At 41.5% G+C, this 18965-nt stretch overlaps 1 protein-coding gene across 1 annotated transcript in view; it reads right to left on the bottom strand.

The window, feature by feature from the left end:
• COL12A1 (collagen type XII alpha 1 chain) overlaps positions 1 to 18965 on the bottom strand; it is a 122180-nt gene that overhangs the window by 59223 nt on the left and 43992 nt on the right. Inside the window, exons 15-27 of the mRNA XM_023517274.1 lie at positions 17750 to 18016; positions 16799 to 16991; positions 15618 to 15739; positions 13717 to 13866; positions 13513 to 13632; positions 13252 to 13416; positions 12492 to 12638; positions 9991 to 10130; positions 9319 to 9448; positions 6944 to 7086; positions 6429 to 6558; positions 4374 to 4510; positions 3128 to 3257 (exon numbers count right to left, since the gene is read on the bottom strand). Of these exons, the coding sequence (XP_023373042.1) occupies positions 3128 to 3257; positions 4374 to 4510; positions 6429 to 6558; positions 6944 to 7086; positions 9319 to 9448; positions 9991 to 10130; positions 12492 to 12638; positions 13252 to 13416; positions 13513 to 13632; positions 13717 to 13866; positions 15618 to 15739; positions 16799 to 16991; positions 17750 to 18016 (1974 nt within the window). The remainder of the gene's footprint in view (positions 1 to 3127; positions 3258 to 4373; positions 4511 to 6428; positions 6559 to 6943; positions 7087 to 9318; positions 9449 to 9990; positions 10131 to 12491; positions 12639 to 13251; positions 13417 to 13512; positions 13633 to 13716; positions 13867 to 15617; positions 15740 to 16798; positions 16992 to 17749; positions 18017 to 18965) is intronic.

Genomic DNA, 18965 nt, shown 5'->3' with positions numbered 1-18965 from the left:
CTGACCACACAGTGAGAGCATAACACCTGACCACTGAATGGCACGTGCCATCCTGACCACACAGTGAGAGCATCACACCTGACCACACAGTGAGGGCATCACACCTGACTACACAGTGAGAGCATCACACCTGACCACTGACTGGCACATGCCGTCCTGAGCACACAGTGAGGGCATCACACCTGACCACACAGTGAGGGCATCACACCCAACCACTGACTGGCACATGCCGTCCTGACCACACAGTGAGGGCATCACACCTGACCACTGACTGGCATGTGCCATCCTGACCACACAGTGAGAGCATCACACCTGACCACACAGTGAGAGCATCGCAGCTGACCACTGACTGGCACGTGCCATCCTGACCACACCATGAGTTGTAGCCTAAAAGTTTCACCACAAGAAAGAAACTCTGAGTATGTTACAGTCCCAGTGGTCCATGCATAAGCTTTTCCCTACAATATGAACAGGACAATAATGGCCACATCCAGGGAACAGAACACTTGGAACCAGACAACTGCTGAAATCCCAGTTCAGGCCAGCTCTGGCCCAGCACCCGGTTGGTGTCTGTCACCAGTCCTGAGCTCTCACTGTCAGTTGTTTGGTCTGCACCACCAGCGTGTTTTGACGTCTGCCACCCGTCCTGAGCTCTCACTGTCAATTGCTTCTCTATTTCCTGGTAACCAAGGACAACTACAAAAAAAACCCTGAGTCATCAAAAATGTGTTGTAAGAGGCTGTGTGCAGCATCTTTCACCTGTGATCCCAGCACTCTGGGAGGCTGAAGCAGGTGGACCGCTTGAGCTCAGGAGTTCAAGATCAGCCTGAGCAAGAGTGAAAACTTGTCTCTACTAAAAATAAACTAGTTGGGCTTTGTGGCAGGCTGCTAGAGTCCCAGCAACTTGAGAGGTTCAAGCAAGAGGATTGCTTAAGCTCATAAATTTGAGGTTGCTGTGAGCTGTGATACCAAGGCACTCTGGCCTGGGGCAACAAAGTGAGACTCTGTCTCAAAATAAATAAATAAATATATATATATATATATATATACACACACACACATATATATATATATATATGTTGTGATAATTACAATGAAAATGCCCACTGAGATAAAAAAGAGTGATACCACTAACACAGGCACAACTGCAAAACAAACCAGTGATTGATATGTTGAATATGTCTAAATATCATTTGGAAATCATACAGTCTGAAAACATACATTGAAAACACTAATCTAGTATGCAACATTCCCTGTTTCACCAGTCTTTCTCCTGGTCTCTTTTTCTCTTTGCTATAATTGTATTACTTTAATGCAAACTGCTACTCTGCTCATGCACGCATATCCATTCTCATCTCCAGCTGTGACCTTTACCAGAACCAACATCCAGAACACAAGCAAAACTGCTGGGAAGTGAGGAAGGTAATAACGGAGTCAAAAAAGATGACGAGGACACACCTGCAGTTAAGGGGCAGGTCGTGACATTTGACAAGACACCCTGCTCAGGTGTCGACAGCTAGCCACTGAAGAGGAGCTATTGCTCCTTGGCGAGGGTTCTACCGGCTCGGAGGTCGACGTTCCCGACTACCAGTCCCGGCATTAGATTCTGAATGAAGCTGAGCAGCCCATTTAAATGTCCACGATGGAAGCCACCAGCCACGTGGGGTTATCGAGAATAGAATGTGGCTAGTCTGAATTGAGATGTGCAGCGGCATAGAGCATACCCCAGACAGTGGAGAATTATCACAGAGAAACTGAAATAGCTCATTACTAAGTGTTACACGGATACACGTTCAGACTGATAATATTTGGGAAATACCAAGTTGAAGGAAATATTATGAAAATTAATTTCATCTATTTTTATTTCTATTAGTTTAGATACCAGAAAATTTTATATTGCATATGTAGTGCGTTTCTTGGGAACACTGCTGGCTCTAGACCTCAATTTTTTTTAACCACTCTTTGTATGCGGGCATTACATGCCGAGGACTGGAGTAAGTCCTATGTGCCAAGCAGCAGAGATACAAAGGTGAGCAACGTAAATGTCACTGTCTTCACTAGGAGGGAGCAAAGGAAGCGAGAGTAGACAGAAAAAGACCAACAGACAATAATAACTGACAATAATAACCAACAATAATACCACGGAAGCACCAGGAGAGGAGGAGACACTGACAACTCTGGAAACCAGGGCAGGAGGAAGGGGCCTTGGCAGGCTGGGGCTCGGCCACCATTCCCCCTGGTCCCCTTGTGGGGAGTCTCCCTTCCTCTGAGATGTGACAGTCCAGTCTCAGCACTGTGCACCTGACCTTCCTTACATGATCTCATGTGTCTTTAATTATCTTTCATCTCCACAAACAAATCATGAACCATGGAGAGAAAAGATGTTTATGTTCTGTTACCTCAATATCACTTAACATAGAGTAAGACTTCAGAAAATACCTGATACCTAATGCACCTTTTGCAGAGCAAATGTCTAACAGGAATCTGAGAACGTGCTTTCCTCCCCCACCGCCTTCCTACACACACACACACACACACACATACACCCCAAAGTAGTTGAAAGATGAATTAGTGACAGTCACGGATGAAAGGGAGTATCCTGAAAGAGGGCTACACGCAGTGCCTCCTGCCTGTAATCCCAGCACTCAGGGAGGCCAAGGTAAGAGAATTGTTCAAAGCCAGAAGTTCAAGAGCAGCCTGAGCAAGAGCAAGACTCCACCTCTACAAAAAATAGACAAACCCTTTCCTGAGGGTTGTGTTATGTGCATTGCATCCCAGCTACCCGGAAGGCAGAGGCAGAAGGATGGCCTCAGCTCAGGAGTCTGAGATTGCAGTGAGTTGTGACAATGCCACTGCACTCCAGCCTGAGTGACAGAGCAAGATGCTATCTTCAAAAAAAAAAAAAAATTAAAGAAGTATCATAAAGAAATGGATTCAAAGATAGAAGATGGGACACTTTCTAACAGGGAAATACGTGAAAAACAATCTATGAATCAAAGCATTATTAAATAAATACTGGCAAAAAGTAGCATTAAGAAATGAAATGACCAAGTAACAATCCCAAATGAAATGAGTCCCCCGTGCACATAAAGCATGGATTCTCAATTATGAATCAAATACAACTCACGGGTAGTTTCTTGAGCAGTCACCGGAGGGGACTCGCCTTCATCATACACTGCCGAAACACTGACCGTGTACAAGGTTTGCGACAGCAGATCTTTGAGAGAGGTGCTTGTCTGTGATCTGTCCACGTCCACCTATAATAACAGCAGAGCGGTGGAACCACATTTACAAAGGGTTGAATTCTGATCTCCCTCTGTTGTTTGCTGTATCTCTAAGCATAAGGACATAAAAATCGTAATAAGATCAAAAAGCAGGTTTTCCAATTTGCATAAGAATCCAGAAACTGGATAAGTTTAAATGTTTCCAGAATGGAAAAAAATGTACATACTATAGCAGTTCTTACCACTATCGTCCAGCAAATAATGACCGCCTATGGCTGCAGCCCTAACCATGGTTCACCTGCTGCCCTTGGCTTGCTGGCTCTCAGAAACGTTCTCTGGTGCATGGCATTATTCCACTTCTCATGTATAAGAATCTTGTGACTCTTGTGAGAATCACCAGCCATTGCACACCCTTTTAGACGGGAACCCAGAATGAAGTAAATGTGTGCACATGTCCCAATGAGCTTTCGTGGACTCCACACGTGACCAGCAGAACCAGCAACTTGGTGCTTAAAGACACTACTTCTGTGTTCCAAAGATGCCTCTCGGAGGAACGTTCTCTCTTAAGCACACACAAGTTTTAAACTCGTTCACTGGTGAGGCCGTGGTAATTTGCTCCCACTTTGAATCAAGCCATCATGAAAACAGCTCTTTTTTGCTTCAACATCATCTCAAAAATGTTCTCTCCTAAAGGGATACCCCTCTGAGGACAGATCCTCCTCCTCTCTGTCCTGCCCAACTGTCTTGTCTTCCTATCATCCGCCAACTCCACCTCCCCGTTCTTTCCTGCGTCCTCCTGTTACCTTTTATTTTTAGAAACATTATGACATTTTTTAGTAATTCATGGAATGGGGTGCACCATATGAGGCAACTGAATGACAAGGAAATACCATTTAGATTCTATAACTCTTTATCTATTAAGGGAAGATGTTTGGAAAACTAATATCACACAGAAAACATTTCTAAACTAAATAAGAAACAGTCAGATATATTATCGATTTTCAAAAGGGCTTAGTATCACAAGTTTTCAACACCAGATTAATAAAGTGACATGTCTTCGACGCGCCATCATCTGTACTTGACAAAGTTCTTTTGGTAAACCTAGTAGGAAAACAAATATTTTCACATCCACTCTAATCTTCAACCTACCTCTTTGACATCCTCTTCTGGTGTTTTATACCGAACAATGTATTTACGCACTTTCCCGGGCACGGGTTCCCAGAAGACACTCATGGTGCTGTGAGTCACGTCTCTGAGTTTCAGATCCTGAGGTCTGGGTAAAGGCACTAGAGAAGCACGAGACATTAGATCCAGATGCGGTTCTCAACCACAAAGCCCTAGAGCGTCCACACAAGCTTTTAAGAAGTTCTTTGGAGAAACCTTAAAAATGTACAGCAAAATGATGGGGGGGAAATGATTATGGTGATAAAAGCACCATGACTCTATCACATAGAACTAAATTCTTCTAAAGGAGGTTTTGAAAAAATAGGAGATATTTAATTTCTTAGCACATTTGCTATCATGCATTTATACGTGAATCTTCTTCCATGGCACTTAAATTAGCTTCTACTGGTTGCTCAGTCATAATAAATCATAACTCATCGTAAGTGTAGAGCTCACGTTTCTTTATCAGATATTGAAATCAGTGAAGCTAGAAAACAACCTTCATAAAGTTATGCCAAGAATGTGAATTAAACAATGCTGAACACAGGAACTAAGAAAACACCATGAAGGCCATGTTAACCAGTTTGATGTAAATACTTCAAATTGTATATAAAACCAGCACATTGTACCCCATGACTGCATTAATGTACACAGCAATGATTTAATAAAAAAAAAATGCTTGCGGGAGTGAAGAATAAAGATGGGCCAAGATTAAGTATCCAATAAGCTCAAAAGAAAAACCCACAGAGGCCTGATCAGAAGGCTGCTGATGAGCAGCCTCCTCTCGCTGTGTGAGACACACCTGCCTCTTTCCTGCTGCCCATCTGCCTACTCACTTTGTCTTCCTGACTCTGTGCATCTCTGTCCTGAATCCCTACTCCGTCTCCATGGTCCTGCACTTCCATTTCTTCCATGCTCTGTCTCTCGGCCTCCCTCTCTCTGACCTCCCTGCCTCCTCTGTTGCAGCCCAGCATCCCACTGTGACTCCTCACTCTTCTTTCTCCACACTCTCAAAACTCATGTCCCCATCCCTGCCTCATCCCTGCCTCATCCCTCCCCTCCTTCCACCTGCCACTACCCTATTTCCACAAAAATACCAGCTCTAGCCAGGATCTAACATATAAAAGATGACTTAAAAGTATCTGTTTTCAATGAACTTATACTAATCCACCCTGCAGGGCTCTTTCTCTTCTCCGCCTCATCTCCTCAGTCCCTTTTTCTCCCTTGAAAGTCCTTCCAACTTCTTAATTTCCATAGAAATGTGGGCTGAGACTCATCGACTTTAAGCCAAGTCATCCATCCCAGCTTGTCCACCTCTCCAAGCATGAAACAATATACCAGCTGGGTAAAGCAAGGGTGCCAAGGGCAATCTTTGCCACTTTTCAAGACAAAGTACCCAAATGCTTAGTGAAAGAAGCTGGAAGTACAAAAGTCTGGCCAGATTACATAAGAGAAATGCAAGTCACGAAGGGGCCACAAGCTCTACTCTGCCCTGAGTTATTCTGTGGTACCAACACCTAGCCCAGTGATGTACTTTCAGATCAGGTAAATTGATTAATTCAGTTAAGTAAAACATACTTACTCATGTGTGCCATAGACTGTCTATTTCAATAAGAACTTGGAACATCTTGATCTTAAACCCAGCATTTTCCTCTAAAGCTGTACATTCCCCTTCATACCAGTGCTATATACTGTATTTCATGGACCACAACATCAGGGCTAAGAGGTCCTATTACTTTGTACTCTATGTCCTGATTGACATCTGACCAAGAGCCAAGCAAGCCACCATTGATTGTAAGACAAACCCCAATACTGGACATGTTAAGTGTGGAAAAGAAAAGAATATACATCTTAAAACCAAGTTAACGTGCTTCCATCAGTCCAGAATTAAAATTATTCTCCAATTTGGTTGTCAAAAGTAATACCTCTGTGACTTACACACGAATTATCAAATTACTGTTAGCACCATGAGAGAGAAATATCGTAACAAATGTTACATTTACAGCAATAAGAAGGGAAGGGAAAGTAGCAGGAGCTTACAGGTGGCTTCCCGGGCGGTGACAGGCTCGCTGGTGAGGTCATGCAGGGCGGCTTGGACTGTGATGGCGTACTCGGTGTCGGGAGACAGGTCCGTCAGCGGCACATCGGTCACCGTGGGCCCCACACGCATCTGCACACGATGTGCCAAAGGGAAATAGGGCGTTCAAATCAATCGTTTCCACTGACTGGGGACAGCCGATTGAAGCCAATTTGTAACCACTGGATTAGAACACAACTTTTATTTTTCATTTATAAAAGTTGCATTTCCTTTTTGATGATATTGTTTTCTAAAATGTGTCACAGGCCACACGCCTACCTTTCCATTTTTCTGCTTTGTGTGTACAGTTATAAATTAGTTCATAGGTAATTGCCATGTCAAGGGGACCGGACAGCTATAGAGTGTCCACACAAGCTTTTAAGAAGTTCTTGGAGAAATCTTAAAAATGTACAGCAAAATAACTAGGGGAAAATGATGTCGATAAAATGATTCACATAAAGAAACAGACATCTCTCACCTCTTTGGGTTTTGTTGGTTCTGCAGCCTGAGTGGGTTGGTAGGACAAGAGGTAGCCGGTAGCTCCCCCGACGGGCTGCCACTGCACATGCATGGAAGTGGGGCCCACGTCATAAATGTTCAGGCTGACCACAGGGACTGGCACTATGGAAACGTAAGAGCTGACGTCAGACTTATTCCTCTCATCCCACTTAGTTTTTAAATCATCATCGTTTCCCACTTAATTGCTGATGTTTGCATATGTGAAATAGAGAATGGCTGCTGTGGGAAATCAATAAAAGTTAATATAATCCTTCCCACCCCCCCAACACCTGATCTCATTGTCCACTGCACGTCATAATTAAGGCTGCATGTGACAAAATCTGTGTCCTAGACAGAAAAACGTTGACATTCAGATGGCAAGTGGCATTCCAGTGAGCCAATATAGAAGCCAAAGTAGATGCCAACTCTCTGAGCCTTTAATCTCCTTTTCTGGGACATCACTAAGTTGGCTATTTTTATTCTCCAATGATAGAACTTCATATATAAGTAACCAACTGAGTGTTTTTTAAATCTTTCTTCCAAAAAATAAATTTTAAATGAGAAGGTCATACATTAGTAACTGGAACATAAGAGATATGTGGATTTTTGAAGGTAAATCCGTAAGGCAGTGTAAGGAGTTTGCAACCCTTGTTAACAACCATATTGCTTTCAATTATTTTTTGTTCAAAGGTTAAGTGTAAAGTTCTAAGGAATTCTCACATTAATCCTGCCAATTATGAAATACTTCATTTCCTGCCTCCTATGGTCTAGTACAATGGTTCTCAACCTTCGTAATGACACAACTCTTCAATACAGTTCCTCATGTGGTAGTGACCCCCAACCACAAAATTATTTTCATTGCTACTTCATAACTGTAATTTTGCTATTGTTATGAATCGTAATGTAAATATCTGATATGCGAGAGACCCCCAAAGGGGTCGCAACCCACAGGTCGAGAACCGCTGGTCTAGTATAAGGAGTAAAAGGGAGAGAGAAGGACTGGAGGAACCGGGCAGTGCATGGGCAGTTCCCGCCCTCTGGGGACGCACACTGCTTCCTCTCACACGGGGCTTCCTTCTTCCCCCTGGAGCCTGCCCAAGACGCAAGAAGGGAAGAGTATTCTCATATGGACTTGGAAACCCCACCAGGAATAAGAGCGAGGAACATCTCCCCCAAAAGCTCGGTCAAACTCAAAGCCTTTAAGAGCTTCTTTCCTAAAAGCTGGAGGCCAGAAAGAAAAAGATCTCATGTCCAGCTGGGAGGGCTGGCCCTGAGCAGAGGGAGATAGTTCATCTCCGCACGGCTCCTCTTCCTAATCTAGATCCACTGCTCACATGGTACCTTTCCTCATCCTATACCAGAAGAGCTTTGTTCTTTAATAAAATGCCACCATATAACAATCAAAGTCAGATTTAAAGTATTACCCCTGAAAGAGCTATTTCCACCTTAAGAAACTTTCTTGAGGCTCGGCGCCCATAGCACAGAGGTTATGGTGACATCCACACACATGGAAGGTGGCGGGTTGGAACCCAGCCCAGGCCAGCTAAACAACAGCTACACAACTGTAACAAAAAATAGCTGGGGGTTGTGGGAGGCACCAGTAGTCCCAGCTACTTGGGAGGCTGAGGCAAGAGAATCACTTAAGCCCAAGAGTTTGAGGTTGCTGTAAGCTGTGACACCATAGCACTCTATTGAGGGCAACATAGTAAGATTCTATCTCAAATAAAATAAAATAAAGCAAAAAAGAAACTTTTTTGAAAGTATAAAGTCTTATGACCCTAAGATGTGATTTACCCTATTAAAAATATTTTTCCCTCCAAATTATTATAGCCATGACCACATATTCCACCAGCAGCATCCCCTGATGTCAAGAGCAGCCAAGAAGAGCAGAAAAGCACTGAGCATTTGAGGAGCACCTGCATGGAGAAGGCACTTGGTAAATATGTGTGGAATGAGGCCGGGCATGGTGGCTCACACCTGTAATCCTCGCACTCTGGGAGGCCAAGACAGATAGATTGCCTGAGCTCAGAATCTCAAGGCCAGCCTAAGTAAGAGCAAGACCCATCTCTACTAAAAATAGAAAAACTAGCCAGATGTGACGGGCACCTATAGTCCTGGCTACTCTGGACGCTGAGGCAGGAGGATTGCTTAAGCCCAAGAGTTTGAGGTTCTGTAAGCTGTGGCGACATAGCATTCTACCCAGGGTGACAAAGTGAGACTCTGTCTCAAAAATAAAGAAAATGTATTGAATGGACAGTAAAGGAATGGTTTTGGAAGGGTGGCAAAAACCCTACAGGGGCGTTACCTCCTTATCTTAGGAAACAAAACGTGTTATTCTTTAGAAATCTGACTCACGGGTTTCCTCTGTGCCCTTCAGAGGCTCGCTGTACTCATCTTCCACCACGGAATACACATTGACAACATACTCAGTCTCGGGCTTCAGATCCTTCAGCACTGTGCTGGTGTCAAGTCGGCTGACATAAAACTAGGGAAAAGAATGATGACTATGTAAAATCAATTCCCTTTTTCCTACTATACTTAAGAGTTGAAAAACAAAGCAGTTAACTGCAATGAGGTTAGAAACCATATTTCAATGAGGCCATTATCTTGCTTTAGGAAACTACTCGATTTTGATAAGCTCTTAGACAATGCACGTAATTTATCCTCCCAGCTGTTGTTTCCTTGTTTGTAAAATGAGCAGGCAAATAATAGATCATCTTTAATGTTTCCCACCAACTATGATTCTACTATAAACCCATGTATAAATTAAGCATCTTCTAATAAAATTTCAATGAAAAGAAAATCATATTGATCTTCTGCAACTCTAAGAAATTGTAAGAATTTCAACCAAGCTCTTTCCCTTTCATGAAGTCCACACGGGCTGCCTTGCAAAGTCAGGAACAGAGAAGCCCCTTTCCTAGTTCTGGTCTGGCCGGCCTTCTTCCCTCTTGCCCCTCACCCCGCCTTATTCTCAGCACCCTCTTTGGAGGACCCACGACATCAGGAAGGACTGGGCTGCCTACTCACTTCTTGGCGTCTTCCTCCAGAAACCGGGTAGTATTCCACCTTGTATCGGTCCACACTGTCGGAAGGAGGCGTCCAGCTCACTCTAAAAGAACGATGGGTTCGCTCAGAAATAACTAAGTTAGAAGGTGCTTCCAAGTCACCTACACATGGAAATAAAGTGCAGACACTTTTTTCATTATTGCAGCAAGGTGGATTAAGTTTGAAATTAGATTGAAAGACTATTACTCTCTGTGTTTCAAGCTTGGACATGCTTGATTTCACATACTAAGTAGCTACAGTAAATCAGTATCAAGACTGAGTCATTGTCTGGATGGCTTCTCTGAATGGGTGGCCGGAGGGTTCTTTAGCCTCAGGAGAGTCACACCTGACTGTCTTTCCTTAAAACTTGATCTGCCTCGTCCTTAGGAAGTTTACCAGTTTGCCAGTCACCTGGACTCAAAACCTCTCCATATTCCCGGCATTCCTTCTCCTCTTTTTCACCTTTGTGTCTATAACCAACAAATAAGAATTCAGGTCCTGACAATTCAGCTCTGTCCTTTGTCCCTATCACTATTGACTCTACCCAACTTCGCTGCCCTTGCTATAATTTTGATTATATTTAATGTGCTATGTTAAATTACCCAGACTTTATGGCCACCCTTTATATAGTCACGTCTTATCTCCTTAACCAAAGGTTATGCTTTGTGAGGACAGAATCAGGTTTTATTTTATTGATTCTGTCCTTTGTGAGGACAGAATCAGGTTTTATTCCCTTGCTGTAAGGGAAATGAACACGAATAAGAGAAAACTAACAACTTTATCACTCACAAAAGAGTGAAAACAAATAAGCATTTTATAATTTGAGAGCTTCCTGCGGCCTATGATTGAGCTCCCTGGGTGGACACGGGATACATGATACATAACTGTATCTAAACAAATATTAATTAAAATAGAAATATTAAGCTCACCGTGGCCAACAGGAAGGCATCCCAAATAGTAATTTAAAGAGAAAGAAATGAATCCAATTGAGTTCCTGAGCATGATAAATCATTTTCATATAAACTCTTTCTACTTTTTTTTCGTGAGCCCAAACTGGAGAAAGCATTTCCTTTGTTACCATCCTAACCTTTATTGTATTTGGGTCATAGTCAAGCCTACAAAATTATCAGGCAATTTTACTGTCTGGGAAACCAGAATGAATGCAGCAGTTGATTAAAAAAAAAAAAAAAGGACAACAGATAAAAGATGTTTTCATCCCCCTCAAAGTTCTCTCCAGCTGAATAAAACTACAGCTCCTTCAGCTGATCCCGAGCCAGGAGCCTACAAATTCTAGCTGTCCAGCTGGACTATTTCTCCAGAGAAAAGGTCAATCGTTGTTCAAAATCTAAAAAAGAAAATCTGCAGAAGTACGGAGAGATAAACTAAAGAAGGAAGCTTCAAATAAAAGTATCCCCAGTAACCAAAGAATCCGAATCATTTCTGCCGCATCGTGTGCCAAACTCATTCCAGTGTCTCCAAAACCAGAATAAGTGAATGAAGGACAGTTTTTTACCATAATCTACTTGTACTTAAAAAGAACCTTTCTCATATAATAAAGACCATAATTTTTATCATTAACTTTCCAAAACTCTTCAAATTTGGTGTTTACCGTGGTCTATCCTACGGTTTACACAGATAGTACATTCTGTCTTTTGTCACTGCAAAACCCAGTTCTGTAATTTTATTTCTAAATCCTAATTCCTTATCCATAGCTACTTTTTTCAAAGACCCTTAAAAACATCCTTAACCATTTGACCCCAACTAAGCAATGTACTTCTCTAGATCTCAGTTTCTTCTCTGGTAACGAAATATTATGTAATTCCTCAAAGTCCCAACTCTAGCACTGTTACTTCACTGTGCATTTAGGAATCCCAACTGTCAGAGCTTATCCTCTGTAGCTGACGCAAAGCTAACTAGACAAAGACCCCTCTTCCCTTAGTACTCATATTAGGAAAGCAAAAAAAAAGTAGCAAACTAGAAAACAAAAGTCTGGGAACAACCATCTAATAGCAACCTCATAATTAAATAGAGTGAAGATGCTTTACCAAAGAATATTCACCAGAAAAGAAAGCACCTCTCTTTCTTTATACCCTCATTTACATAGGAGGAGGTGTGCGTGTGTGTGTGCGTGTGTGCGTGCATGTGTGTGTGTGTGGCGGGCAGGTACAGATAAACTAAATGTAACTTAAATAAGCTAGAAGTCACTTTCTAGTTTGGTGCCATCCCAAGAAACAAATAAAAACGATACACCAGGAACTAAAGGAGTGATCATCACCTGGGGACAGGATTCCCTCCCGAAGACCTTTGGCAACATCTAAAGGTGTTTTTACCTATCACAGCTCAGCAGATGCTGCAGCAGCTGGACGGGAGACTAAGACATCTTACAATGCACAAAAGAGGCCCTTCCACGCACCCCAAAAAAAGAAAGATCTGGCCCAAAATATCAACAGTGCTGAGGGTGAGAAACCCAGGGCTGGACTCACCTGGCCCTTTGACACTGTTGCACAAGTTAATGGTGAGGTTGTCCACAATCCTGGAGAGTGACTCAAAATCCGCCACGTTGTACGCATGGGTGTCGTCAGGGTCAGTGGCAATCATCTTCAACTCGACCTCATCGGCATTTTTAATACCTTGGAAAATGGATATGTCCAAATTTAAAGCACTCCTCAGGAAAAAAAAAATAATTAATAGAACAAAGTAAAAGTGTCAGGGCTTTCTTAATTGATGGCTGCTTCAAAACAACCATGAGTGTTTAATAATTTACTAACAAAACGATACATTGTTTTCCTCAATAATAAAATGATTGCTTATTTATAGTGATAAAATAGAAATAAAAACTAAACTATAAACTGAACATTCTTCTAAATTGCCATATTCTAAATGCTTCTAGAACCATTTTCCCACCAAAAAGTGTCTTTTCAGTGTTTTCTCTGACAAGAAATAATGGCTATCAAAAATAAACGTGATTCTGTGGAGAAACAAATGGGAATTTTTCCAAACCTTACTAATGGCATATTTTTATCTTGATCCATTAATTTTCTTCTAAGAAATGGTGTAGTCTTATCTCATTACAAGGAGAAAAGAAAAAAATGAATTAACTCCCTAGGCCATCATTTTGATAAATCGTGTGACGGGAAAATATATTTGTTTGTTTATCTCATGTTTTAGATAATATTTTTAACTGCAGAAACATTCCCAGCACATTTGTAACCTGAGGGCATCACTATCCTTTTCAGCACTTACCAATAGCAAAGAGCTCCACGCCTTCGTCCTTGAGTTTTTTTGAAGGTGCCTCCACGTCGTCTTGGGATTTTCCGTCAGTAATGAGAACCCCAATTTTGCGAGCACGAGGCCTCATGCCAGCTTGGGTCTTGAAGTTCTGCTGGCGAATGAAATTCAAAGCCATGCCTAGTGGGATTTCAAAAGGAGGACAAGTCACGTCACTACTTGGCCACATGCTTTGACCCAAAGCACCAGCTGGAAGAACGCCCACCGTGCCCTCACCTGTGAGAGTGTTGCCTCCTTTGTATGGTAAGTTGGCCACCGCTTGCAACAAGCTCTTCTTGTCTCTGTGGGCATTTAACTGCCACTCTGTTCTGGGATCCCCGCTGTACTGAGCAAGGGCTAAAATAACACCACCACCGAGATGAGCATTGGTAAAAAGCAAAATGGAAACATCTGAATGTCTTCAGGACTGACAGAACCTACCGATTTGGACTCTTTTGGGGCCAATCTCAAAGACTTCCACAATACGAGAAATGAAACTCCTCACGGTTCTAAAATTTGCCCGACCGATGCTCCAGGATCCGTCCACCAGCAACACAATGTCGGCCTCAGCTCTGGTGAGGCACTCCATCCCTGACACAGGAATCGGAAACAAGGTGGTAAGGAGCAGATTGTCCGCAGGGCTTCTTCCTAACCAGGCCTCTGCCGCTCCCTGCAGGCTCACTGACCCTAACCATCCAGGTCTCTGGTGTAACTTGGCTCGGTTACTTAGAGTCTGAGACTCTGACAGTATGATCATGGGATTTATAAACCTCGATTAACTGTCCTGAGAACCAATTCTCCCAAAGATCAGGTCAGTGGCCAATCTTTCCTTCATCTTTGACTACATTTTCTTCCACCTTCATAGAACCTGGAGACTTGGATTAAACATCATTGTAAATTTGATGGGCTCACAAACCCAAGAGCTGAAATAAATAGGGGAGGGTGTATTATACAACGAATAATTTTAAGAAAATTTTAATGTGGTCAAATGATTAGATGTTGCATCCTTCTGCAATATTTTATGGGCACTGGAAGACAAGAGTGATAAGATCTTTAAACTAGAAAAGGTTTTAGTGAGCCAAAAAATATCTTGAAGTAATTAAGCTCCCAGGTAATTACTACCACATATATTATAAAGTAATTAGATACACGACTCTTAAAATTAGACTTTCTTGAAGTAAAGACATGTATTTTGAAACCTGGTCCGCTATTATATTACTTAGTTATTAATTATTTAGTTAAATAATCAACATCATCTTCTATGTCTAAAAATCAGGTAGGTACAGGTGGTGAAGTTCGCACATTTAAAGACTCAGGAAAGATGGAAGGCAGTTCAGAAAAGTGTGCAAACAAATACACAAACTGAGACGTGTAGACACAAGCACAGACACTGATACACAGAAAGAGCTCTGGAAAGAGAAAATAATCCCAACATCCTCAGTGTACAAGCTACAAAATAAAAATATAAGTCGTTAATATCATCATCAGAGAAACAACAGAACATTAATGCAAAACAGCAAGATGCGACACTTTATTTTACCCACATCCATTGATTTAATGTTCTCTTTCCAATAACTTATTTTACAAGATATGAATTTTCTGATTTATTGCAATGTTAGCATTCAATCTCTACATTACAAAGAAAAAACACTGAAAAAATGAAGTTTATTCATCATCACCCTCCAGAGAACAAATGTGACTTTCACGTCTTAGATATCACATCAGGATCGAGGCTCCCCAAATGCTACCCCAGGCACCTAAGCCTCTGCGAGCTGCTCCTGTACCGCCCAGATCTACCTTGCCTTAGGAAATAATGAAAAATTTACAGGTAAACTCTGTCCACCACCTCCTCCCCTAATAATGTGAAAAAGTAGCTTCACATACATCGAGGCCGTAATCATGACAGTGGCAGAAACTGGAAAGGAATTATGTCCCCATTCCACATGCCAGGCTATGGTTGCCCACCTGTTTATACAACCTAACTCTGCTTGTCCACCCTGAATGAACTGTTTCTGCAATCACTTTAACAAAAGAAAACCACATCCTCGTCTCTAAAAAGTGAAAAAAGGTACAATATCTACACTTAGCCAAAACCCATCTTTAAATAATACAGTACTATGGAACTAATGCTGACAAAAGAAGCACAAAATTAATAATAATAATACTGCCCAAAGTATGTTTAACTGGATGTTTGAAAACGTTTCCTCGCTAAGTATATAAATTACTGAAATAAACTTTCATGCAAACATTTGATAGTCACTTTTCATTGTACGGTAACCTAAGAATTTATACTTGAGATAGCTTCATAATGTTAAGCAGGGGAACGTAACTCAATTTCTTACCAGAAGATAAAATTGGCATCACAGTTGTGTCAGAAAGGGTTGTCATTTCTTGTCCAACGAGTGGTAAACTTTCTCCCCCATCAAACATTCCAAAAACATTGACTTTATAGGTGGTGCCTGCCCTGAAATGTGAAAGTACATTGTCTGCATGGACCATTGGTTCAAGTGGTAACAGTTTGTGACTTTAGAAAGACATACTTCTTGACTTACAAACTTCACTCAGAAGAACTTATAATATTCAACATAAGAGACAAAAAATAATTTCCATCATGTTCTAGGCTACGCCCACCCCGAGAGGTATCAGGGACACCAGACAGCAAGCCTTCCAGAGAAACTAGAGCCACAGCTCCAGCGTTGGCCTCGCCTTCTCTCAGACACAGAGTCCCTCCCATCCCTCTCTGCAGGTCAGAGAAGCAGCAGGCTCTTTATTCCTACCACTTCTAGGGATGGCTTTTAAGAACATGATTGAAATGTTGAAACTTAGAGAGTAATGGGAGCCACCAAGCCCCTAACACAGAGCTCAATGCATTTCATTCTCCTTACTCTTCTAAAAGTAAATAACAAGCATTAATATAGATTTCAATACTGACGAATGAATGATGGAAAAAGCAAACTTTCCGATGCAACACACAGTTGTCCATTCTCTCCACCATAATGAATGTAGGGTGCTGTTCAAACTCAGACTTCCTTGTTCTCCACTACACAGCCCCAAGCTAGACCTTTAACTGGCGGGCCTTGCCCTCTCCTGCCAGCTGGCACCCAGCATAAAGTCCTGCCTTTTCTCTCTTCTGTATCCCATGGGAGGGGGATTCGCACTCAGCCTGAGTTTCCTGAGCACTTCCAAAAATCACAGGAACCTGCACATTTGCACATGGCTGGAATTTTGCTAACATTGTGTAATACAGATATCAATTTTTTTCAAAAGCAGGGTGTTACTCAAAAATGTTACCAGTCTCCTAATGATAAAACTCACTTAAACATGACAGAAAATCCTGCTCCCCAAAATTCTGTTGCAGGCCTTTGATTCCTAACCTTAACCCCAGCAGCACTGTGTAAGAAAGCAGCTTTGACTGATTTCAGACACTGAACTGTCAGACTAACAAGTTAATGATTATTTGTATGAGGTCCATTAATTTGTAGAAGTTTTTCAATCTTTTAACACAAATGTACTTCATTCCTACCTAAGTTCCTCCAAAACCACCGTATTGTCATAGGGTCCAACCACTAACTCCCCCAGTCTCTTGTCATCCCCCGTAGGGTGGAATGTGACTTTGTAACCCTTCACTTCACCAGGGGCAGGCTCCCAAGTCACTCGGAAGCTGGACATAGTCGGGTCAGATGTTTTGAGGTTTCTGGGAGACTTAAAACGAGACACTGTAAACACAGAAAGATTTTAAAGTATCAGTGAGACTAGGCTATCAAGGTTTAACATTAACCCCTACAAAATGTATATTTATAAAAAAGGTTAAGTCTGGCAACACAAGACATCGTGCCCAATGAAAGTCCTGACAACAGACTGCTACCCAAGGAGAAGCGTGAATAATTCTCACAACACAGAATCAATTCACCTGAAAATTTTACCAGAAACTAGAATGGTAAAAATGATGCGTTTGCTAGACATCATATTTAATAATTACAATTTAATTTCCTTAGAATCAGTCTTAAATATTTACTAATGAAGTAGATATATAGAAGTCATCTTTTGCATTATGCTTAGTGAAGCAAGCCAGACATAGACAAATGTCACATGATTTCACTTATATGTGGAATCTAAAAATGTCAAGTAGAGAGAATAGCAGAGAGGAGAAATATTGGTCACAGTTTCAGTGTGACAGGAGGACTCAGTTTTGGTGAGATTGCACAGCTAGGTGACAATAAGTAATAGTAAAGAATTGTATGTTTCCAAATTGCTAAAAGGGTGTGTTTTAAATGTTCTCATCACAAGAAGCGACAGGTGCGTGAGATGGTAAATATGGTAATTGGCCTGATTTGTTCATTCAGTGATATATTAACACATCACATTATACTCCATACATATATATAATTCCCACTTAAAAATAAAATTTGTTTTAAGAAAAGAAAGTCATCTTTTGAAACATTATACACTTTCCTCCAAAAATAATATTCTGTACCTGTTGTTCCTGAGCCTTGCCTAAGCTTTCCTTCCCCTGCCTTGTAGATTGGGAGCACTGTGATGTTATATGTGGTCTGGGGCTGCAGTCGCTTCAGCACTGTAGACGTGACTGTGGGAGGCACCTTCGCCACCGTTTGTCTTCCTCCCCCCCGGGGGCGATACACTACGCGGTAGTTGACAACTTTCCCTGGCGCCGCTTTCCACGTAACTCTCATCGTGCTTTCTGTTTCTTCATCCACTTTTAAGGTTTTGGAATCTTGAGATACTGGGAGATAAAAGGAAGATTAAAATGTAAACCGTGTTGAAAGAGACTAGATGCCCTTCTCTCCGTCTATGTGAAAAGAAGCTTAATCTGTGGTTTCTGAAATATGTGTGCTGTTCTCTTGCTCAATACTGTAATCACTCATAAACCCGTGATGGCGTGTGAGCCTGATCTCAGGGAGAGCGCCGTAAGATGTTTTCACTTTATCTCGCTAACACTACAAAATGGAAGTTCATATTGCAGGGATTTCCTATTTGCATCCTCATGACTTTAGCAAAGAAAACATCAATTTCCGGAGATGAGGTTTTAGAATTTTTATTGTATTTCCATCTGTAAAGAATGCTCCCAGGGACAATGCTGTTGGGTCTACTAAAAGGCATGAATGCAGGGGTAGAAATTTGATCTGGGTCTTTTCAGGAAAAGTCACCATCACACTACAGTTGACACTGTTCTTGCAATTGCCGTGTGCACATAAGACTGAGCATGAAAGAAGAGGAAGCTAACACGTTAAAACATCGCAAGGGCTTAAGGACAAATTGGTGTCAGCTGAGCATTTTAGAAAACACTGTATGTCAATATATTAATATGTCAATATTTAATAAATTAGACTGTGTCAATATTTAATAAATTAGACTGTGACACTGTATGTCAATATATTAATATGCCAATATTTAATAAACAGTATATTAATATGTCAATATTTAATAAATAATATCTTTTACTAATATTTCATAAGTATTCATAACTGTCAGAAACAGTTCACCAACATCCACAAACAGCCAAAAACTTTTTTTTTATACATCATTACAGTTTATAACCAGGATCGTTCCATTCAGTTCTATATCATGGTGTTCAAAAGGACCCATTTTCAATGGGAAAGATTAAAGGAAATATGAAATCAACAAAGGATCCTTCCTGATTTTAAAAGAAACTCTGATGTTCAAATGGGCAA

The sequence above is a fragment of the Otolemur garnettii genome, unplaced genomic scaffold, assembly GCF_000181295.1.
Source record: "Otolemur garnettii isolate 467f Iridium unplaced genomic scaffold, OtoGar3 scaffold00107, whole genome shotgun sequence".
In the NCBI taxonomy this organism is placed as follows: Eukaryota; Metazoa; Chordata; class Mammalia; order Primates; family Galagidae; genus Otolemur; species Otolemur garnettii.
Note: the sequence above shows the minus strand (reverse complement) of the source record. Positions and strands in the feature narration are given on the sequence as shown.